General features: G+C 41.5%; 1 protein-coding gene across 5 annotated transcripts in view; it reads left to right on the plus strand.

Annotated features, from left to right (window-relative positions):
- map7d1a (MAP7 domain containing 1a) overlaps positions 1–22,106 on the plus strand; it is a 38,788-nt gene extending 16,682 nt beyond the window's left edge. The window contains exons 3-19 of one of the 5 annotated variants that reach the window (XM_070911572.1): positions 783–851; positions 1,592–1,612; positions 5,184–5,347; positions 5,562–5,673; positions 8,521–8,625; positions 9,990–10,112; positions 10,203–10,348; positions 10,758–10,888; positions 11,795–12,030; positions 13,061–13,340; positions 14,118–14,298; positions 15,289–15,393; positions 17,272–17,322; positions 17,413–17,473; positions 18,642–18,717; positions 19,104–19,342; positions 21,114–22,106. In XM_070911572.1, coding sequence (XP_070767673.1) covers positions 783–851; positions 1,592–1,612; positions 5,184–5,347; positions 5,562–5,673; positions 8,521–8,625; positions 9,990–10,112; positions 10,203–10,348; positions 10,758–10,888; positions 11,795–12,030; positions 13,061–13,340; positions 14,118–14,298; positions 15,289–15,393; positions 17,272–17,322; positions 17,413–17,473; positions 18,642–18,717; positions 19,104–19,342; positions 21,114–21,124 — 2,111 coding nt within the window. In that variant the 3' untranslated portion in view covers positions 21,125–22,106. The remainder of the gene's footprint in view (positions 1–782; positions 852–1,591; positions 1,613–5,183; positions 5,348–5,561; positions 5,674–8,520; positions 8,626–9,989; positions 10,113–10,202; positions 10,349–10,757; positions 10,889–11,794; positions 12,031–13,060; positions 13,341–14,117; positions 14,299–15,288; positions 15,394–17,271; positions 17,323–17,412; positions 17,474–18,641; positions 18,718–19,103; positions 19,343–21,113) is intronic. The other 4 variants (XM_070911573.1, XM_070911575.1, XM_070911574.1 and 1 more) reach the window with 4 other exon arrangements.
- Positions 22,107–24,245: the final 2,139 nt, after the last annotated feature.

Below are 24,245 nucleotides of genomic sequence, written 5' to 3' on the forward strand. Positions count from 1 at the left end.
ATCTTTGGAGGACATGCAAAGGCAAAGGGTGCCTTTGGCAAGTCAGAATGACTATTTTTTCCCAGGAAGTTGAACCAGCTATCATTAAAGGATGCAGTTTGAATTCTTGAAAAGCTTCACTTAGTGTTTGCTTACATTGCTGTTCCCCTCAGCTTTTTTTCACTGAGCAGTTCCACTGAATTACTGTATTTGGAAGGAATGTTATGTGTGAGCAGACATCAGAGATGTCACAGAGAAAAGAGGTATATGTAAGTGCTCCCCTGTAGTCATAACATATCACAGTCAAACATACACCCACATCTGGATGGTATAGGAGATTTAGGGAGCCTGCCACATTCAGCATCTTTTATTCGGAGAAGATTGGCTTCCTTGAAGATCTTTCTTCAAACATTTGTTCTTTGGGTTTTGTCTTAATCCAGAAAATATAGCACACATCGGCTTCAGCCATTTGTTGAGCATCAGTGTTGAAATGTTGACGTTGCCGGTTTCCTGTCATTGTCTTGTGGCATGCATTTCCTTGTGGTGACATTTGAAAGTTAAAGCCTCAAATATGGAATTTCTCTCAAACTGTGTTGGTGTTATAGATAAAATGATATTGTGTTTGTTCTGATTTCCGAACAAAGAAATGTCAAGACTTCTGAACTTTTAAAATAAATGCTGTGTGACCAAGGTGTGGTGGGGCTGAATGGATTGGACTTGATATAAGTTTCCAATATGACACCTCTCGCTTACACATCCTCTCTGTATTTTTCTCCCTTCTCCCCCCTTCGTTCTCATCCCAGACATCATAAAGTCAGAGGAGAGGCAGAAGCTTGCCAAGGAGCGGAGAGAGGAAAAGGCCAAATATCTTGGTAAGTGGAAACAAGGGGTGGGAGGACAAACCCATTATGTAGGAAGAGAGCTCCCCCTAGTGTCGGGGTGAAAGAGGTTGCTGTTTTACTTTGTGTCAGTTGTGTCGCTACTGGGTTGGGTCTAGGCTGCAGATGGCATGCACATGTAGCACATGGAGGATAAAGGGGTAGTTTGAGCTTCTGCACAAAAGTGACTGAAATCAGCAAAAGCCAAGCCACCATTTTATCAAAGATGAGCAAGCATTCATTTTCTACATGCATGTTGAAATGAGCAGTTTGTTTGCCTCATTAGCGCTTTAGCTCACCTCTGCACTAAAATGTATGTTAATGCAATTTGAATTAAATAGAGAGATTCATCACACTGACAAAAAATGTTGAACAAGTGACAACATTGTTTGCAGATTTTTGCAGTGTGATGAATATCTCTTATGACTGAAAGTTATTTGAAATTTGTTCCTTGCAACAAAGCACGAAAACCTTCTTCTACATTATATCCTAACTTGAACTGATGTAGTTTTATCAATTGGTGCAAAATGTCCTCAGTGCCTTTCACTTGGGCGTCATAACAATTGACTTGGCTGTACTTTTTGTGTCAGTTGATATTGCATCTCTTTGCCCAAGTCCTTATTTTTTGTTTAACACACGGCTGTCACGTTGTCACCTGGCTACACGCTGGTTGTGCACTGCTTTGCATGACTGACAGTTGCCTCTGTCTTCTCTCTCACTCCTTCCCCCTGCAGAAGAGCTCAGCATGTTACAAGGTAAGCCACTCACCTATGTGTATGTGGTGGTGGTGGTGGTGGTGATGTTAGTGACCTTTTTGATCATTCTGTTATATTTGTTATATATGTCTCAATTTAATCACTCTCAGTAGTTTTGACTAGAGTTGGGCAATAAACCGAAAAGATACCAATATACAGACATTAGGAGTCATTGAACAACTTCCCATATGGCTTCAAGAACCATCTCCTAAAAACATATTTAGTCACATGTTTCAGCCCCATCTCTCATTCATTCCACCTCTTACTTTATAACAAAGCAGCATGTCAAATAATAAGCACCAATGCTCGTGCTTCAGTAGTTGAGCCGATTTTAAAATATGAGCTTTTAAAAGATAAATTGCAGACTTCTCGTTATCAGGGAGCCCTGATGGAAGGTAAAAAAATGTTTTAAACTTCTTCTTCTTTGTCATTATCAAGGACTACATATATTACAATATTGAGTTTTGGTCATATTGCCCAGCCCTAGAGCTGTTTCATTCATGTAATCCTCAAGGTGTTCCTTGTTTTAAAATCATGGTTGTTTTTATTTTTTTTTTATTTTTATCTAAGTTCAACTAATTATAACCTTTTCTGTCTCTGAATATCATTAATGTGCCTTTAGCAAAATCATGTAGGCAAAGACTGATCACTTAACCAATCATTTATCTGTAAACAAATGTTGTTATTGGTTATTTCTCAAGATGTAGCATGCCCGGAGTTTGAACTTTGTTGGTCCACATGTTCCAACTGCAGACACCACAGAGCTCCACGGAGATTTTGCATTTTTGCAACATGTTTGAACCACATGCCGCAAAACTACTATGATTACCATCTTACTGGAGAAACAGGAGGTTTAAGAGACGCCTGCAGCCAGATTTGTCTTGGCTGTGAATTTACATCTAAACAACTTTATATTGCCAAACAGAAAATCACATAGTTCAAAATGTTCTGAAATAGGAAAAATATGTAAACTATGCTGAATGGTATTTTAAGAACGTTTGCACTGATGATTTTTTATTATTAGCTATGGTAGTCTCACAGGGTGTTGTCAGCGTGGTACAAAGTGCTACAGAGCAATACTCATTCAAAACGTAATATAAACATAATATAATCATATTAAATAGAGAAATTGGTAAAATGTGCTATTTTAGCCCCAAGACTACATTATATTTATCACATGTGGACATTTCAATCCTAATGTCTAATCATCAGACAAATCAGTTTCTTTAAACTGTCATACTCGTGCTTTCAGTAATGCCATGTAGTCTAATCCAACTGTGTGTTCGACAGCAGTGAGATGAGTTTGACACACTTGAGAGCGTGGATCAGTCTAATTGGGCGATCACCGGGCATGCCAGATGGGTCTGATCTAATACTCTCAGCCAGACCTGGATAAAGGATGAGATCCCACCAAAGCTTGTGTTTACAATATCAGCTTAAAAGAGATTTTGGCCAGGAAGACTTGGCCTACCAACCATCACCAGTAGTATTACTAGTAATAAAAGGGGCACAATTAGAAAATCCCTAAACATCCTAGCTTCTATCTTATTGGTTCCTTGTTACGTTGTGAAATTCCTACTCACTTATCTTATCTTTTTAACTTGAAATACGGAATATCACAATCTGTGTTCTCTGGACATTATGCGATTTGTTTGGGAAAGAAAACTTTTAGGTTTTCTGCACCTATTACATGGAACAATCTACAAACCCATCTTAAACTCATAGTAACCTACATAGTAACCCTGAACGATTTTAAAGCTATGGTGAGTCCAGGTTGTCTGTGTGCAAATGTTTTATCTGATCATTTTTAATGTTACTCAAATCTACGCATTTGCCTGTTAATTTACTGTTGAAACTCTGTGTTGCTGCTATTCTTGGACAGGTCTCCCTTATAAAAGTGACCCATCATCTCAATGAGACAAAACTGGTTAAATAAAGGCTAAAATAATGAATAAATAAACGTTTGAGTGAAGCTTTGAAAGACTTGCATCGGGGAATTGTCTGCGACTGTCTAGAAGCTGCACTCCTGTCTTGTCTGTCTTTGGTGGGATGGTATGAATAGTTTATGTACTAGGGTTGGAGCAGCACTCTGTTTATGATTATTTAATGATCTTACCATAGTAGGTCCTGATTCTACTTGTCAGCGCGGATCACTGTCGGGAGGGAGTTGGGGAATGTATTTTAAAGCGATGTCAGCTTAAGATACTCAGAATTGGACATCTGTTTATAACTTAAACTCTGTTATAGATGCATAAATGACTAAAATGAAAATGAAAATTTTAAATTGTGCAGCGCCCCCAGCCCATTTCCAGCTCATTTCCCTTTCTGCAACAAGCACCTATAGTCTGGAAAACCATTACCAAACACTTCTGTTGAATGAATCATATTCAAATCAATTCAATCAGCGGGTGACACACACTGTCACCGACTGATTTGCTTGGAAAGAGTGGGTGCAGTCTTTTTACATTAAGTGTGTGACCTAAAGATTATCCTTGTGAGGAGGGAGGAAATCTTATGGACGTAGAAAGCTGTAATCAATATCAGCAAGCCTTAAACATTGTATTTGTGGGCAGTTGAAGCCGTTTCCTCCTCCCTCTGTTCTCATCGCAGCACAAAAAGTGAATTATAAAGCAGTTTCCACTGTACTTTATTTACAGTACCATCTCTACAGATTTGTATCACTGGAAGGTAAAAGATGTAGCTTCTCTCAAATTGAGGCCATCGAGCTACGATGAGCTGAGATGCGCACTGCAGCAGATATTTTCTTTGCCGCAAGGTGCTGGCAAGCAGTGCCTCGGTATAACTCAGCTTTTTGTTCCCTTCTTAGATAAAAGCCGAACTGTGTGCCTCCCAATAAATTTTAACCCCTCTAGCCTCCAGCATCTCTGCAGTGATCCGTCACCATAATCTGAAATCCACAACCAGTTGCTTTTGTTGCATCAAGTGCTTTAGAGAACTAAGCCTCGCCTCCTTGCAGAGGCTGATTCTTCATGGAGGTTTTACTTTGTAGTTTAAAGAAATATGGTGAGTTGTGTACACAGAGAGGCAGCTGCAAAAGGCTTCTTTACGCCCCCTTTGAACGGCTCAGGGACAAGGAGACGATTTCCATATCAAAGTGTGTGGTTTATTGAAGCTGACGTGGAGGCTTGATGCGATTAGTGTGGTATAAAAGTGTCACTTCAGAAGTAATGTATCTGTCTAACTCAGCATTATGCAGTATTCTGTGGAAAAGTCAAGTAATAGAATATATTTTTCCAAATACAAAGCACTATTGAGGTGAAGGGCAACATATTTTTTTCAAAGGCTTTAGATGTGAAGTAAACATGAAAGAGGCTGGACTTTTTGGAAATTTTCATCAAGCTTAACCTAACCCTAACCCAACCAACAACAAGATGTGTCAAATGCCAGCTTTCAACAGATATCACACTACACTTTTTGTAGTATGCCAAAACGTATGCATACTACACTATACCTACAGTATTGAAAGGACAGGGAAAAGAGAGGGTCTCCTGGTCCAGTGCTCTTTTGGTAAAATCGTACTCTCTTGACCGTATTTTCTATCCCATCTCAGCTGCTAAAAAGAACCAGTGGCTGGAGAAAGAGGAGAAGGCACGGCAGCTGAGGGAGCAGCAGCTGGAGGAGCGCCGCAGGAAGCTCGAGGAACAACGGACCAAGGCGGAAAAACGTCGAGCCGCCTTGGAGGAGAGACAGAAACAGAAACTGGAGAAAAATAAAGTACGTTTGGACGAGAGCACTGCCTACCTTTTAAAAAAAAAAAAAAAAAAAAAAAAAAAAAATCAATTAATTATGTGATGGTGTTGATACCCAAAGGTGAAATGTCAATGCACACCCTCACTGGAATGGCAGCTGAAGAGGGTCAGCTATGCCACACAGTTCTACATATTGCCTTTGATGCGTTAGACATTTAAACAACTGATATGTTTTCCAGGAACGCTATGAGGCAGCCATCCACCGGTCGACCAAGAAGACGTGGGCAGAAATCCGCCAGCAAAGATGGTCCTGGGCCGGCGCGCTAAGCCAGAACTCCAGCCAGAAAGAGAGTGAGTACACTGATCCAATCTGGATACACATCTTCATAGAATAATAAGGATTCACTCGTAATCACGAAAGAATCATATCGCTAATATGCGGAGATTTGCAAGTTATCCTGCTGGAATGTAGCATTGGTGCAACGTACGACCACTTTTACTGGCTATAGAATCAGTCTGTTGAGGTTTTCATTATTGGCTCTTGAGTTTCAGTGCCATTAACCTCTCAAGTCCATTAGAGAGAAATTATTTTGGCATCAGTCTGTGGTCATGCAGCTCACTTTTTTCACATAAAATCATTATTACAGCCGTCTAACGTCTTTGCAAAGGTTTCTTTTTTCTTTGAAGGGAGATTAGGCTTGTTTGTCAGCTGTGCTATCACAGATTTGTAAAGGATGAATTATGAATTATTTTCATTATAGATTAATCTCTCTTTTTTTCAATGAATGAATTAGTCATTTAGCCTGTAAATAACAGAAAATAGTGACATTTGAAAAGTTAAATTGCTTGTTTTGTCCAAGCAACAGACCAAAAGTAGAAAATCCTCACATTTGAGAAGCTGATGCCAGCAAATGTTTGTTGTTTTTGCTTGATAAATATCTTAAACAGTGATGCGGTTATCCAAATTGTTTTCTGATCTTCTTTTTTTGTTTTGTTTTGGGTTTTTTTTTACAACTGAACAATTTAGGTAGATCTGAAGCAATGAAGCCTAAAATTAGCGCACCATCACCTTGTTCAGGTGATATATACCAAAACGAATTTTGTTGTTTGCTTCTTAATCCCAACAGCAAAATAGATGGCCTTGTTAGGTGCACAGGGTTTCATGCTCACTGCTGGGCTTGGCATATGACGTTGGCAGGTGCACAGTCAGGAATGCTGCCTGAACAGATTTTGACAGCACCGGAGGTTTTGTTTTGTTATATTTTAATCTGATGTGCCATTTCTGCATCAGTCACACTCCTCCACCTTAACACACCATTTTCACTGATGTGCTAGCTGCTACTGCTTTGTCCTTGCAGGCTGTTTGCCTCTCAAACATCATTTCAGGGTCATCAGCTCCTGATCATGACCAGACTGTGTTGATCGCACAAAGTGAAAATGTATTCCGCTGCTTTATTGCAACAGTTGCAGTAAGCAGGGTTCTATCGACTAGCAGCAAATTGAATATGTAATAATGCTCAATTTGACTCCCTAAATGTCCTGACAGTTTAACAGCCGAGATCAGAGTCTGCAATGACTGCAGAGGCTAGGTAATACTGCAGAAATTATGTTTTAACAGTGTGGCTTGAGGGATGCTTCTGTCCTTTTGTGCCATGCAAGCTCTAAATCTAAAGAATCCCGAGTTCTATCCTATGTCCTATGTAATCGCCTCTGCCATATGCCAGGGGAATTATTGACACTCTAATCAATCTCTCCCTTCCTTCCTCCCTCACCAGCCTGCTGTCTGTCAGATGATGAAAGTAAACAAGCGTAAACAGGCTGCAGTGGAATGGCTGAGAGTTCAGGATATTTAGGAAATGCTCCAAAGTACCCGTCTTGGCTTCTATCAAAATAGCATACTGCCTCATCCACTAGCCTCGTCTAAATAAAGGACTGCTTTAATACTGTACCTCCATTACTGTAATGTTCTCTGAATCATGTCTGATGACATTTGGGGAAAGAGCAGAGTGTTCATTTGATTGCAGTGTATTAAAGGGATATAGAATTGGAATAGATGCAAGTATTGCACATGGATGGTCTCAAGGATTCAAGGTTTTGCCCTTTTCTGAAGTGCCAGTAAACGTCATCAACCTTGAAATGTTTCCCAGCAGCCACTTTCCATCACTTGTTTGATTGTTATGGTTATTTTGAGGTTTCTTTTCTTGTTCATTGCTTGTGTTAGTAGCTTTAAATGGAGGCCTTTAAGTGTTCTTCCTTAGTGTGGTTGACATTGGAACTGGTATTGAAGTGAAGTTGGCATAAACCTTTGTATATTTCTTGTGGAATTTGGAGAAAAACCTCAAAAAAGGGAAACTTATTTTCTCGCTTACCCCAATGGAGTTGAATAGCATTTAGTTTGGTGTGCTCACAGCATTAAACATTACATTTAAAATATTCATTAGCAACAAAAGAGGTTTCTCTGGATAAACCACAAACCTCACTGCCAGCAGTTTTCACTGGTGTGTGGATCCGTGTGGATTATCTAGAGTAATGGGGACACTGTTTCTGGGGAGGGATGTAGCTGATGAGCACTTTAAAGGTCATTTTTTTCAATGTTTTAAGCACCAAAAACTTAAATTTCATTCATCTCAATTGTACCGAGGTTGTGTCAAAACAAAGAGGCAGATATCTTGTTTTTATTGCTTTTCTCATTGTTAAAAGTGCCATATAAGTAAAGTAATTTATACTTAATACTTATAATTTCTTATTGCATATTTCAAAACCTGGGCAAATAAAAAAAATATATCTGCAATGCTAAATAGCACAAGAGGTAAGTGAGAAAATAATGTTTTTTGTAATTTGGGTGAACTGACTCTTTAAAACCTTTGAGGCATTCAGAAACATTAAATCAAATTTCTAACACGTTTTGTGCCATTGATGCCTGCCTACAAACCTAAAGGCTAGCTGAAGAGAACATGTGGTGTACTGTGTGCGTGTATGTACCGTAAAGCAGTGGATGTTATTATATATACGGTCAGTACACAGGAATTCGCTTTAATGGGGGCTGCTCGCGTTACTGTCAAGGCCTTTACAGCGGTTGGGTGTATGTTTGTAGAGGCATCATTCGAGCGTAACACATGACGCCACAGACGTTCCTCCTCTTCCTCTCAACCATGTGACCTGTGTGAACATCTGTGTGGCGCTCTCTTGGCTTCTTAGGCAGATGCTCTGTGTCAACGGTCAACCTGCCCAAACACGTGGACTCTGTTATAAACAAGCGACTGTCCAAGTCCTCCGCCACGCTCTGGAACTCCCCCAGCAGAAGTAAGGCAACATCTGGAATGCCCCCCCCTCCTCCTCCTCCCGTTGTACTATGTCCATCACTCTGCCACCGCCGACACCTCCGAACCCGTCCATCGTTGTCCTCTTATTTTTTTCAGTTCTTCCCCTTTCTGATTTCAGTCCCTGTCTTGTGTTGATGGTTGACAGCTGACCCATTTCCATCTTCCAAAACCACTATGAGCTCTTTTGTTTTTACTCTACAGAATTTGGGTCTGGGTTTTGTTTGGTCTGCATGCTTGTATTGTAATATGGTTTATGTACAGTGTTTTTTTTTTTTGTTCTGATGTCTGTTTATTATCTTTCGGTTGGTTCATTGTGTGGTAATGGCCATTTCATGTGTTCGAACTGTCAAATGGATCCTTTTGTGCTCATTTTCATCATAACATACTGGATATAAGGGATGTCTTTTCTATTGTCCTGAATGCTTTATTGATGGTATGGAGGTGGGTGTGATTTATAACTGACAAATATTTCTTTGAATGAACCTTTCTTGATGCTTCGGATGATTTGCAGCTGTTTTTTAATAGGTTTAAAGTTAACCAGGTCATGGTGTACTCCTGCAAAGACGGAGAAACTTTTGTTTGAGTTTGAAAAAAGTAAAGTTATTGAGTGAGTCAGTGAGTCAGCATTTTTCAGGAGATAATGTATTCTGAAAACTCCCTGCAGCAGGTACTGTTCCTCTGTGCTGCTGGAAAAAATAGATGGGTAACTACTCTATCCCTCTTGTGGCTCGTCTCTCTACCCCGACACAATTACACACCCTGTCTGTGAACAGTAACATCTTCCTCGTCCTGCACCTTAAAGCCAAAGAAGGAGGTGCCTCCCCCAAATAAATACTGATGTCCACTCTTCTTCTTCTCTGCTTATAAGCTCAAGGCTGTGGTTATAAATAACTGACTCACTGTCTAGACAAGCATTTCAAATAACTCTCTCTCTCTTGGGTGGTACCACAACAGCACAAGGTTATAGTAGACACATTTACTGAGCTCATTTTCTTTCTCTTATAATCTCTTTGGGTGGCACTGAGGTGTCTTATTGGGGTTTTGTGTGTTTCATTAGGTTTTTATGGCTTTATTGCTACATGTCAGCCACACCTGATTAACGGTTTCTTTTCATTTCCCTTTGGTGACAAATTTTAGACTTAATTTTAGTACAGTGCCTGGGTAATGAAGGAGAGAACAACGCTGCAAAGATTTTAAATGGGCCTCTAATACTTCAGGTTTCATCATGGTTTTGGGGTGATACTTATAGCAAAGCTCTGATTCAACTGAGGACATCAACTTAAGACATATCTTTTGAAATTGATAGAAAACATACATTCATCAATCTGTTTCTTCTACCTGCAGACCGTAGCCTTGCACTGAGTCCATGGGAGAGCAGTATAGTCGACCGGCTGATGACGCCTACGCTGTCTTTCCTCGCTAGGAGCCGCAGTGCTGCCAGTGTCCTCAGCAATGGCAAAGATGGGCGTAAGTTGAAAAAAATTTGATCAACATTAGTTTAATATCTCACCTCACTGTAAATACATTAAATTATGCTGCTGTCACTTTTCTCCCCAGACTCTCCTCTCTGCCCCCGTTCGGCCTCAGCCAGTCCCCTCACCTTGTGCGCCCACCAGCCCCACCACCGCTGCTCCGACCGCTGGAGAGTGACGTCCAGCACACCAGACATCACCCAGCGCCAACACAGACGGAGCTCCACACCTGTAAGTCTGCCTAATTAGCTTTTGCCCTTTGGTTGTCTTCTCTGACGGTCAAGCGTAGTCACAGTCTTCAGAAAGTTACAACAGGGGTTCAGACTCCATCACAAGACTTATAATAAGTAAGCCACTTTCCAGAATAAGAGCGTAGCTTAACAGCCATGAAGTTTATAACGGCTGATTCTGTCTCTACAAGTGGGTTTACCATTCACCTGAACCTGACCAATTTAACTGTTGATTTTTGTTGAGAAACAAGAGAACAAAACATGGTCCCTTACCAGACTTCCTCTTTTCCTGTACTTTATGTATAGAGACCTATAACGTATCTGGTCTTATTTTCTGTTTTTATTACAATTGAAGCAATGAATATTATTTTTGAAATTTGTTTACCTCTTTTCATTCTTTTGTCATACAGATGGACAAAAACAAGAAAGAAAAGAAAGACAAGGAACGGGAGAACGAGAAGGAGAAAAGTGCCCTCACCAAAGAGAAGGTGCTTAAGAAGAGACAGTCTCTACCCAGCATTAGACACAGACCTGATCCGAGGTAAAACATACAGCTTATTTCTACTTATTATGTCTTTTTTTCTTCATTTTCACTTCTGATTAAGTTAAGTTTGTGTTTATCTGTCAGTTAATTAGGAGTTTATTCATAATTTAAAAATAAAAAAACGTTTACCCTTTTCCTTACATGTCATATTTACCACCAACCTGGTTAATGATTTCATCTACCAGACCTCTAGTTATGATAATAAATTCAACAAAGCCTATGATCCATTACAACTGCTGACCTCACCTTTTCCCCCATAGGATGACAACAAGTCCGTCAAGAAGTCAATACTGAAAATACTAAGAACCATTTGAATTGTCTGACATTTGATAATCTGCTATTTTGATATTCATACAGACATGATCACTAAATCTGCATTGTAAACAAGGTTAACCTTACATCCCCTTGACCCACAGCTTGTTTCTGGTCCATGGCTGGGTTAGCCAGAGCGACCATGTTTATGTCTGCATTATAATGACTGCATATTTCACGCACTGTTTGAGCCGAGGCACTGAGTGAAAGATCCCAGGATGAGTGGTCATTTCCTCTCTCATCCCCAGGCCACTGAAATAAATGACATCTATGACAGAAGGGATGGAATAGGAGAAAAAAGTTATTTTGACTCAACAAAAAGGCAACACAGAGCTGTCAGTGCCAGGGGCATAGAGGGGAAAAAAAACGTCTTCTTCAGCATAATGGATGTTTCCCCTCCAAGTGTTGCATTGCCTGTGTATAGCTGGCATGCTGACCGATAATGCACTTTAAGGGTGATGCAATGTTTGAGTGCTATGTCTGCTGTGAACCTGTTTGCTGAAGTCAGGTTTCTTCAGGACATGTGTCATTTTGAAACAAACACTTTCTATCAGTCTTATAATTTTACCCCTGTATTTTTCTTTCTTCCAGTCCCAGTCCTTTATCAAAACGACCGTCATCCCCAGCCACGCCTAAGGGCAGAACTGCCTCTCCCAGCCCTGCTGCCTCCCCCAAGCCTCCATCTGCACGTGGAAGCCCGTCAACTCCTAAAGGTCGACCCAAAAGAGCCAGGACCCCTGCCAGGATAGACCACCGCACCTCCTCCCCCGTCCCCCTAGAAAGAGTGAAGGAGCCTCGCAGGCCTGCCACCCCCGAGGAGAGAAAGAGTGAGTACAAAAGAAAAGGGTTTTAATGGTGATTATTTCTGACTGGAGTGGATTGAAAAGCTCAGCAACAGTGAGAATGTTAATTATATTTAGATTTTTTTTCTAGAGCATGAGTGAGAATGTTCATGCTTGACCTTGGGAATAGTAGTTTGACCACAAATTCTTACTGCAAGATCCACTTACTAGCTATTTCCCGGACCTTTCGAGTACATCTCACAAGCTTCTTGAGTAGATGGAGTTTGCTCAGTTGACAACAAGCTGATAAACTAAATGTGCATCAAGGGATTGGAAGTCCATAATTAGGTCATGTGATGAGCACTGTGCCAACTCCATCTGCTGATGAAGACCATAGATGTGGTTGAAAGCTGTGGAACAAGTTAATAAGTGGACCTTGGATTTTCTAGAATATACTGCACAATAACCTCCATTGTGTTGCATTTTTTTCATCTCCGCAGTGATTAACTGTCCTATTTGTTTGAGTACATGTGGATTATGGGTAGCTTCCCTCCATGGCTGAGTCATTCTGTATTTTTTTGAATGCCCAAAGAGTTCTTCACTGTCTGGCTTGGTCTCTTCCTGTGACTGGCCAAAAGAATGGATCAAATGGAAAAAGTGAACAAGCCTCTGGAAAATCTGTATATCTGTCAAGACCCAGTAGGCAAAGATTACCATCAGGCTTAATTAGCCATGAAAACAAAGGGAATGCATTTAGTGAGCCACACACAGCCCCATGGTCTGTGTCGTCTCACACACAGCACTAAGAGGCTGCACTAATCAGCCTTAATTATGTAATTACCAAGTTCTTAGGCTAAAGCTGCGGCTGTTTACAATTTCTATTTGCTGGGGACGGAATGTTTCACAGTGCATGTGAGGAGAAAAGGCTGCGGTTGAACGTTTTAATAATGATCAATAGGCACCTTTAAAAGTCATTACTTGTAGGGAAGCATAAATAATTGCATTAAAATTTAAGTTACACAGCACAACATCTGTGTTGTTGTCTCTTCTATAACACTTGTTTTCCCTGTTTTAGGTTCCCCTGTGGTTCCTGCCACCGTAGTGGCCTCAGCCGTTGCCTCACCCCTTGCGTCGAGCACGCCAGTTACAACCACTGCAGTCCGCTCCTCACCTGAGCCGGCCCATTCAGCTCCTTCTGTCGCTGCATCACCTACGCCCTCTCCATCAGCCAAGCCCATGGCAGGCACCAACGACCCAGAGGAGGCGGGTCGCATCCTGGCAGAGAAACGCAGACAGGCCCGAGAGCAGAGGGAGAGGGATGAGCAGGAGCGGCGTGAACAGGAGGAGAAGGAGAGGTCAGAGGGGTTTAATATGCCTCAAAACACAACTAGAGAGGGTCAACACAGTGTTGAACTTGCATAGTCAAAGATCTGTCAAGTTTTTTCCCTGTGCATGAGAAAAAGGAATTTTACACATGTCTGTGCCCATTCTGAATGACAGTAATTCCCAAGTTGTGTTCCCATTTAGGGGTTTGGTCTTTTAACTACCCATTACTTTCTTTTCCCTGTCAGCCATCTCAAGAAATTCACAGAAAGTCATACAGGGGACTAGGGGAACCATTATTAAAATGCACATTTGCACTGTCACCCTCAGACATATACATGACATTTGAACTAATGCTGCAGTGTATAGTGTTATTATTTATGTAATGTCACTGTGAATGCGCTGCTGTGGCTGTTTTTATGCTGCAAAACAAACGTCACTGACGACATTTAGCTATTTCTAATGTAATAAATGAAAAGACATCAGTAAAACTAGAAGGCTCCATGCATTATCACAGCATGCATGTCTGAGTGAGACCTCACTCAACACTGGCGTTGATATGTGTAAGCATTAAGAATCTGATAGCCTGTTGGTTGATTCGAACCACAGAAAGTCACTATTTACAGATCTCCTGTCGGCACTCACTTCTAATTGTTTCAATGTCAACTCAGCAGAGATAGTGTAAACTAAAGAGGAAATGTCCTGTCAATAGAAACATTCACATTTTAAATAGTTTACCTCATTCAAAGTGTTTGGCACATGACTTTATGGAAAACACTTATCCTCAGCCTTATGCTCAAACTCTTCAGGATCCTGAGAGAGGAGCGAATAGCGAGGGAGGCAGAGGAGAGGCGACGCAGGGAGGAGGAGGCCCGTGCTATGGCTGAGGAGCAGCGGAAGAGGGACGAAGCCCAGCGCCTGCAGGAGGAGAAGGAGGCTCAGGAGAGAGCCAAAGCCGAGCAGGAGGAGAACCTACGGCTGCAAAAACAGGTATGCTGACTGTCAATGCCCGGCATGCAGAGAAAGCACCTAAAATGGAAGTTGTTAGTGAGGTTGGGTGTTAATGCAGTGGACAAGTCTGGTTAGTCAGATAAGGGTGAAAGGAACTTGCAAGTACTTAAAGCACATGGCGGTGACAAGGACCATCAAGCACCACTATGACAGTTAGCACTGCCTTCCGAGCAAAGGTCGAAGACACACATGCATGCACACTCACTGCATCCTCACATCATTCCCAGGCACTTTGCCCATCACACCACAAACTTATATGCTCTCCTATCTTCGGCAAACAATCTGTTTGTGGCGTTTTTCAATGTCTCAGCTCAGCTGCTCACCTCACACTGACCTTTTCTGATAACAGGCTCGTTCAAAAGCACACTTCGGTATATTTGACGTCAGTGGGATGTTGTTGTCCTTAAAAGGCAAATATTAATCCAACCTGGTGAGCCGGTAGCTACAATGAATGTTCCCTTTTTACTTTTCACTTTGTTAAATAACCATTACGAGCAATGTTGACTCTTTCTGTGTTTGTTGTTGTTGCCAGGGAGAATGGGGCTTCATGAGTAGACACAGATGTCCAATGAAACAGGAAATGTGGCTTTTCATTTCAGTATTTGTTTATCCTGTAGACCTGTAATGTGATCAGCTCTGGCTCTTATCTGTTATCCAGCGCTTGCGCTTTGCCACCCCCTTGTGGTCTTTTACAGAAGTGGCACTTGTGGTTAAACAATATAATTATGCAAACGCTTAAGTATTGTATTTCGCTTTGAATTGTCCTCACGAGGCTGTAAATGTTGAAAATAGATCTTTTTGGCTCAAAGGTACAGGAAAATATCCCTTTTGTGGTTGTAAACAATAATTGCAGGGAGCAACCACACCCTTGTTACGTAAAAGGCATGTTATTTTGGCTGGAGTTTTTTTTCCCCCTTCTGCCGGCATTAAAATTGTGGTTGGATTCTCGCCTGTGTGTGTGTGTTTCAGAAAGAAGAAGCTGAGGCTAAAGCCCGGGAGGAGGCGGAGAAGCAGCGTCTGGAGAGGGAGAAACACTTCCAGAAGGAGGAGCAGGAGAGACTGGAGAGGAAAAGGGTAGGGCAATACATCTGTCCTCCCATCATTGTTCTTTCAGCCAGGTTTTAAAGTAGCCCGTTTCCAAATGAAAATGCACACTTTTTAAATAATAAAAGTAGAAATTTCATTCTCAGTCTTTTCTTAATACAGTATAAAGAAGGTTTTCCAAAAATCCATACCTAGATTTTTTGGGAAGAAAACTTAAAAACCCCTAAATTGATTGATTGAAAGTAGTCCCAGCTCTGCTCTCAACTGCATACATCTCAGTGTAACACAAAGTTTAATTCTGAAGTCAATCTATTTATAATTTTGTCATCATGATTGTCCATACTGTACTTTCATTATGTTATTATGGTCTGTTCTCTACTGCATGTCTGTGTCCGTCCTGGGAGACGGAGCCGTCCTCTGTCGCTCTTCCTGAGGTTTCTTCAATTTTTTCCCTGTTAAAAGGCTTCTGTGGGGAGTTTTTCCTTATCCAAATCGAGGGTCTAATGTTGTACAGATTGTAAAGCCCCCTGAGGCAAATTTGGGATATTAGACTATATAAATAAAATGGACCTGACTCCCTCAGTGGAGGTATTATATTCTGGGGTATGTTCACTCTTTGGTCTGCCTTTCGACATGACAAAAGCAGGCTTGAAAGTTGATTCCCTGAAACCAAGATGAATGATGTTTTTGGCTTATCCTGGATTGGCTGTCTGCATGCCATGATTTAATAGGGCTTAGACTGTGTGTGAGCATGAAGCTATATATAAACGGTAATAATGGAGACCTCCCTGTTGTCAGTCATCTGTGTGTGGATTTGTGCAATCTTTGTGTGTGTTCTGTGACCATGGCCATCTACTCAAGTATGCCAGTAAGCTCACGCCTCTGTATGCTAGCTAAGCCTTTCTTTCCCTCTCCTCATCTTCTCTCCATGTGAGAAAGGCTCTTATCTAGGCGTGCCAGGCCTGGCTCAGCCGGCCCAAGCCTGGCTCCTTGCTGGAATTAGCCCACAAGAACAGCATGTCCTCTGCCCCAAAGGCTCACTGCTTAGTCACACTGTACAACCCACTGTTACTGACTTACTTCTACCAAAATTAACTCTTGTTATTGCAAACAACAAAGAGGAGTTTGTGGTCAGCAGGCACAGGTGGTTAAAAGTGTCCTGAGGAGCAACACAGCAACTTATTAGACAAGCAAGAATCTTCAGTCCCGCGGCAGAAGTTTTGTAGCCAAACTAGATGCCAAAGCCATGAGTGTGTGAGTGGTCCATGAATCATCTTGGACCATAAAAATGCTTCACTTTTATGAGTGGCAGCTGCTGTCATGGTCTGTGTCCTCAGATGAAGGTTGCATCTCGTATCAACCTCCTGCTTTCTGTGCATACTAATGAGCCACACAGAGGGGTTTGTATTTCAGTACAGTACAGATTTATTCTACTGTTCGACCATCCTATGCTGGCGTTCCAGCTGAGTACACAAGTGCTGCTTCATCATTATTGACACAGCCCTCCATCTGGAGACATAAGAGCCTCAATTTGACTTGGTGCATTCACTTCAAGCATAATGGCCTTACATACAAGAGACAGGAAAACTGTTTGTCCGCTGGAGAGAAGCAATGAACAGCAAATTGTGAAACCTCAGTTTCTAGCAAAACAGTCTGAGAAGGTGTGTGGTCTCTGTCTAGCCCACTAAACCCAATTTTACTATTTTCTTAAACCGATTTTTAACAAAGTTAAATAATGATTTATAATCATAATAATGACCTTTATTTCTTCCTCTACTGTGTTGGTGTCCCCCATCATAGGACAAAATGCATAAAAAATCCACAAACAAACACTAAATAGGTTCTGTTATTGGCATTTTGTTCTATGTGGCATTTTCCTTGGTCTCATTACTTTCTTCCTTTTCTCAGCGTCTGGATGAGATCATGAAGAGGACACGCAAGACAGATGGAGGCGACAAGGTATATCTGTTTAGTTTTAACCAAAACAACAAGTCAACAGTTACTTTCTAATAAAAAAAATTGACCTGAAATTATCTCCTATCTTCACAGAAAGAGACAAAGTCCTCCCCTCTCCCACACGTCAATGACAAAGAGGCAGAGAGCAGCAAAGGTAAGCAGAACATCGGTCTGAACTAGTCTGCCTTTTACAAAACATCCTCAAGTGATGGAAGAAAATCATTATCCACCACAAGCCTTTAATCTGCCAGAATCATTTAGGGTAATTGTTTTAAAACCCTCCAGAGATAACATGTTAATGGGAGATCAATTACGGCAAAGTGCATGCCTTGTGACCAGAATCCACCTAAATGCTGCTTCAATTAGCAAATCCACATGAATCCATCCACATACACGGGACATTTTAGACAGCATCTGACTCATGCTATTGTAGTTGAACTCATTTGATTTATCCCACCTTTAGGCTGATATTTGTTGATACATAACTACACCATCTCTCCTCCTGCTTCTTTTACCTCTTCCATATGTTAGAATAAACAAAGTCACAGGTATTTGTTCTCATTTCCCATGCAAGTCATCTTCACATTGCAGCACTTTGTAGAAAAGGGTTATTAGATTATAGCCTATATCTGCCTCATATCCTGTACAGCTGCAGTTAAAATTCTTCTTCTCTGTACAATAGGACCCATGTGTGCTTGCTTGTTGTCCAAGCCGTGGGACAGAGGGAGTTAGAGAGGAAGAGTGGGCTCATGGCAACATCCTGCAGCAGTTATCATACATTTACTTTGGACTCAAGTAATAATAAAAAAGACACATGTGATGTTGCAAAAGCCTTACTCATATCCACTCATCCAACAACTTCTAATAATGGAAAAATGTTCTTAACACAGCTGTTATTAAGAAGTATATAACTTGCACACCCTCCTTGTCTAAGCTTCCACGTCACATACAGTAGATGAGCAAGATGAAGGGGATCAATGTGGTCTGCTGTTTGTGGCAAAGTTCCCCAATGCAGGAAGACATTAGTCGGCCACTGATGTGGTTAGAGGCCTGGCAGGCGTTTCCTCCATTCTAGTCAGTCAGGGGTGTGGAGATCTGTCTCAACCACAACCATGTCCTCAGCAGAGCTGAGTAAGGGGGGATCTGGAATACAACGGCGAAGGATGCTCCAGGAAAATGTGGCATCCCTTTCCTGCTTATTACAGCTAGCCTGACACAGTTTCAGGATGATCCCTAATGGAGTCGGATGTTGAATGTGTGTGATCATGTTGGTGTGCATGGTTTACACTGGATAAATGGTTGGTTTACTTTGCTTCTTCTAGCATCTGCTGAATATCAGCCAAAGCCAGAGGTCAACCTGCCCAATAACAAGACAGAAAAGACCAATGTCAAAGAAAGGTAAATTAAATTGTAAATTTTTCATTGATTTAAAAAGTTTCTTTGCGCTCATATTGATGCAAGACCACCGTGAACAGTATAAAACTTGTGTGCCAGAAAGGTAAGCCGGGAGTTGACCACCAATCAAGTCTGTTGGATGTTTGCTCTGTAAACCTCAACGGAAAGCACAAGAAGCCACACAATTCAGGCCCACTTTAAACAACTGTAATACTTGGAGAATGATCTGGTTTCTTGAAATGTTTACTCTTTGTATTTGAACACACTTCTAGGGGTAGATTTTAAAAGACTCCTGTAATTGAACGGCAGTGGAATGACTCATTTATGTATGAGTCACTCTGACCCATCATAACTATAACCATATTCTGCTTTGTGTCTCTCCTCGCCAGCAGCCCTTCAGTCCAAGTGGTCAATGGGGTCCAGCCTACAAGACATGAAAATGGTCTATCCACTAAAGGAGACCCTGCTCACTTTGGAGATATCATTCATCTCGCAAATCATGGAAACACCACCAACGGAGCACGGGATAAGTCTGAGACCAGCATGGCCACCGAGCCGATCCTCACGTTTGAAAGTGAGGAGTCATTCATGAAAAAGGCAGGCCCCATAAAGCCTCAGCATGTTGCAGGTACAGAGTCACAAACAAGAGAGGCCACATTACAAACCTCATCAAGAAAACAAACATGATGTTAACACTTTAGACCTAAAGTAAACTAAAATTAACTTATGATATGAGTTGGTGGACTGACTCTCATGTCTGTACAATAAATATGAAGCTATGGCCAGCAGGTGATTAGCCTAGCTTAGCATGAAGACTGGAAGCAGGAAACGACTAGACTACCAGCACCTATGACGGTTTAATTAGTGAGCTATATATCTTGTTTGTTTATTCCGTACAAAAATGTGTAAAAAAAAAAAAAAGTGTAAAAACCTCAAGCTGTGGGTTTTTCAAGGTTGGCATACCTTTGAAAGGGTCTAACTTTGGCTGTAGTCCAAGGTTTGACAAAACATAAGATAAGGCTTTATTGATCCCCAGAGGGGGAAATTCACAAAAACATGTTTCTTGCCTATAAAAGAAAGAAAACACCTGATTACAGACGGTATCCTAAATATTAGTAACCACATTATTAACCACAGCCACATTTTGAGTTAAGCCAAGGCATCAATATAGTCATTCGATTTGTATTCTCGTCTGTCCCTAATAAAAAATAGCAGCAGACAGATCCACGGTTCATTTGCAACAAGCTTGTGTGGTTATTTGCACTGAGCTGGTTTTATACTTGGCCACGTTCACATTACCCAATAAAGACTGCAGTACATGGTACCATAGTTAGTGCTGTTGTCCTTGGCACTCAGCGAGCCACGAACCTGAACTTGCACTTCATCTAACGTACAGGTCATCACCCCACAGTGAGAGTTAGTACCCCCCCAAAGAGAGGATGGTGTGGCATGGAGAATCCACTTACACTCACAAATGGGTGGAGATGGGATATGGAAGAAATAGTGTAGGGAAAGGTGAAGAGAAGCGGGGTATCTTTATACTGATGACAGCTTTTATTCAGCAGGCCCACTGACTTGGGCCTGCACCCAGTGAGGAATTCCTAGAATGGCTGAGGCGATGAGGAGACCCTATCCACAAGCGCTTCACTGTCGGGGGTTAGAAACAGGACTCCGAAGTAATTAAGCACCCCAACGTCAGCAGCACCCTACTCTCCCCTTCCTGCTAGTTCTTAACCATCACCTGTTAGTCTGAATACAGGCCAGCAGTCATACATACTATGTAAAGCAAACAGAGGACTATTACCTTTGCTAGACCAATTTTAATGAATGCTTCACTTCCTTCATCCTACACCCTACTTGCCTTTTAACTCAGTCATATAAAAGTGAACATTCTCTCTTCTTGTTTTCACTTATGTAAATCTGGATTCTTTTACCTGGCAGGACATTTATGATGAGGGCTATGATTGGGAATATTGATATGCAAGACTGATTCAATGTGATTCCATAGGAGGTCAATTTATTTAGAGGCATACTTGCAGGGTTTATTTGAATGTTCATACTTGTTGAGAGTATGGCCCTTCTCTGCCTCACATGTGGTTTTGTTAGTCAAATAATTCAGTGTTGCATCAATTACAAACATGTTGGCTGCATTTGACTATAAAATTTCCAATTTCCATTACTTGATGAAGACAGTAAGGGTTTATGGGTCCATGCAGTCTGCAACATGTTCAGCATCTTTTACATTTAGTATCGTCACCAGGTCACCATGCCATTACTCGGATCAAAGAGGGTGACCCTGTTTTCGCCACAAACTGGACTCTGTTTCGTCTGTTAGCATGTGTGGATTTAGCCTCAATGGCTGCTGACACTTAACCCTTCACTCTCTGTCTCTCTCACAGAGGTCCTGTAACATGTTCCAGCGTTGAAGTGCTCGTCGCCTTAGGCCTCTGACCTTTCCCAGCCCTGCCAACGTTCGCATGGGGAGACCTGTGACTTGTGCCAATCAACATCCCTTTTCTAAGCCCCTAAAAGCAAACATACTTCTCTCTGAAGATGAAGTGGGCCACAGAAGATGACGACCAAACATCAGGACACAAGCAAAAGACAAAACCGGATGAAAAGGTGTTGCTGCATGCAACATGGGTGCACCAGTGTTAACATTTGTAAAGATCTTTGTGGCGCCGATTCCATGCACCTTAATACTCGACAGTATCATCCTTTGTACATTACAGTACAGCTGAGTAATTATTACAATAAGCTGAAGTGTTTGTTTTCTTTGTTCTTTAGTTATTTAACTGAAAGAGAAATATAAAAGACTGGGTACATTTCTGTGAATAATGTAAATTAACTTTGTGTGACGGACAAAGGAGGGATGGGTCTATGGATTAAAGTTGTATGAAAGGGAGTCGCTTTATGCTGCTCTGCTCTGAGTAGACCTAAGTGAAACCCAGGTATTATACATCCTGGTCTGTATAAAGCTACCTGTAACAGTTTTTGTAAAAAGGTAAACTGAGAAATCTGGAAAGTGATTTGAAATGTAAGTTTACATGCAACAGCTTCTTACTGTGTGTAAACATACGGTCTGTCTCGGCTATGATTGATTGTATGCAGAACTGGATGTAATGAGTGTGCAACCTTGACGATTGAGAAACCAGAAGTCATTTAAGGTCAAATCCCTACAAACAGGGATTTACTCCACTATTTGACAGTTAAAGCTGTCTTTTTTCCACATGTGCAAGCATGACTCAGTTTTCTCTCATTTGCATTGAGATTACGTGGACTCATGTACTGTATTTGAAATGCTGGTGCGTGTATATGCTATAATTATTTTGATGTGCGTTACAAGGTCAGTGGGAGTATCTTAAGTCTTATTAAAGACGAGCTGTCCAGTCTGTGGTCTCTTCATGTATTTGTCTTCAATACTAGTGGATTTGATGAATCCAGAGGTTATTTGTGAGAAGAGAGAAAATGATGCAGATGTTCTGAATGTTCAGTGTTGAAAGCTTCCTTAAACATTCTCAGGTTTATTCATCTAAAAACAGGCATAGGAATTGATCCTCATTTGTTATTAATTTGACAGTTTGGGAATGTTTTGTACTTTGATTTGACTTGTTTACTCCTGAGGCTCAATAGTGTTGACTTCCGAGGGGAAATACTCATTCCTACTGATAGTCGTGAAAGACAGAGAGTTCACGCTAACCACAGGAAAACAGATTTAGAGATGGTACCAGAGGACCTTACAGTTGATGCATAAGGCATGTGAGTTGGCTCAGCTGTCCATTTCAGTTTGGGTCTCCTTTTACAAAATCCCTACAGGGGGTGCATGCCACTCTGCGGTCACTCTATCTGCTGCTCCCACCTCTTCACTGTATTCTGGTGGGCAGTGGGAGGCCTGGCACACTGTGTTTCCAGCCTTCTAGGCAGCTGAAGTGCATTACAAACAGGATTTATGTCCCCTTCTATCAAACACTAAGAAATGTCACACTGATCATCATGTAGAACTTATGTGACTTAAATGACTTACAGCCACTTGTGAAATGTAACTGTAGTGGAACTCAGTAGAGCGAGGGACCACAGTTTGTTGGCCTGTGATGCACAGATGGCCTTCTTACCTCCCAGTGGGCCACATGAGATTTGATCACCATGCAGTGGAAAGCTCTGAGCAATGCATGCAAACTCTATTTTAACTATCTTTTAGAGGGAAATGTTTTCAAGATGGAAAAGGCTAAGCTTCATCGTTAAGAAGACCCAACATGCATGCGACCAAGATGTAAAGTAAGTGAGAACTAACTGTTAACATGATGAAACATGGCAGTTTTCATTGGAAACGGTGTTATTCTTACAGTGCTATTACTCCAAAAAATTGTCCCCACATCAGCCAAGTGCTGGCAACCATAAGCTTTTGCTGAAGCACCAAACTTATTTTCCAGTTACGAAGGCATCACTGCTTTGAATGCTTTTCTTTGACGTGAAATGATGAGGGCACCATTATGAGCAAACAGTCGGCTGGCATCACAAGCTTTCTCGAGAAATGTGTCGGCAGGAGTTTACATCTAAGTGTAAGTTGCGACAACATGATCTCACTGGTTCAACATGTTGCTACTGCAGATGTCCACATGAGTCTGCTGCTAAAAGCTGTTTTCATCAACCCCACCAGGGGGTGCAGCACTGCAGCATGGAGGTGACAGCCAACATATTACATTTCCCTGGATTCATGCCTACCAAGTTTGATATGACAGTGTGTCAACATGGAAATTGCTCACATGCAAATCTAAATGTCTACATAATAAAACTGCAGAGATTTATTTAAAATTCATAAATTCTCAGTAGTTTTGGACAGTCAATCTGATAGTCAATCCCTGGTAATGTGTGGTACTTCTCAGAGGGGACTTGAGGATTAGTGGGCACTATTTTTAGGGAGGTGTCAGCAAGGCAGAGCACAGTTACAGGCTTAGTGGTGCCAAGTCTCTTAATAAATTCACACAGAATGAGGATTGAAAAAGCAGAATTTGTGGGTGAGAAGGGTGATCCAAAAGCCACTAATGGTCAATGAATAAAGTTGCTTTCTGCCAGTTAAGGTTAAGGCAGTAAGTCGGATAGTCCTGGAATAGCCCGGCTAACAGACATGGCAGTGCCCCCCTTCGCCCCCCTCCCTGTGTTCATGCCACTTTGATTGATGGGTGTATTCTCTCCTCAGCCTGCAAGTGTGCTGAAGGGTGCATTGGAGGTGCCACTATCCATGACTCTACTCTTATTCTCCTTCTCACTGGGTGAGGATGAATAACTTCTTGTTAAGGTTCATATAAAAAAAAACAACTGTCGTGTGTGAGGACTTTGCAGGCATGCTGTCAAACCTTTGTGTTAAAGCTGTTGCATGCAGAGCATGCAGCCAGCCTTCTTTTGGACACGAGCTCACTGTTGTTTTAGACGTAAATCTCTGCACTTGAGGACTGTGAGGAATCTTGCAAATGTTACAGAATGACAAGTGTGCCCGCTCAGCCTCCATTTTAAGATAGAGGGGGTCAGCACTG

Source organism: Enoplosus armatus, chromosome 9 (assembly GCF_043641665.1).
Source record: "Enoplosus armatus isolate fEnoArm2 chromosome 9, fEnoArm2.hap1, whole genome shotgun sequence".
In the NCBI taxonomy this organism is placed as follows: domain Eukaryota; kingdom Metazoa; phylum Chordata; class Actinopteri; order Centrarchiformes; family Enoplosidae; genus Enoplosus; species Enoplosus armatus.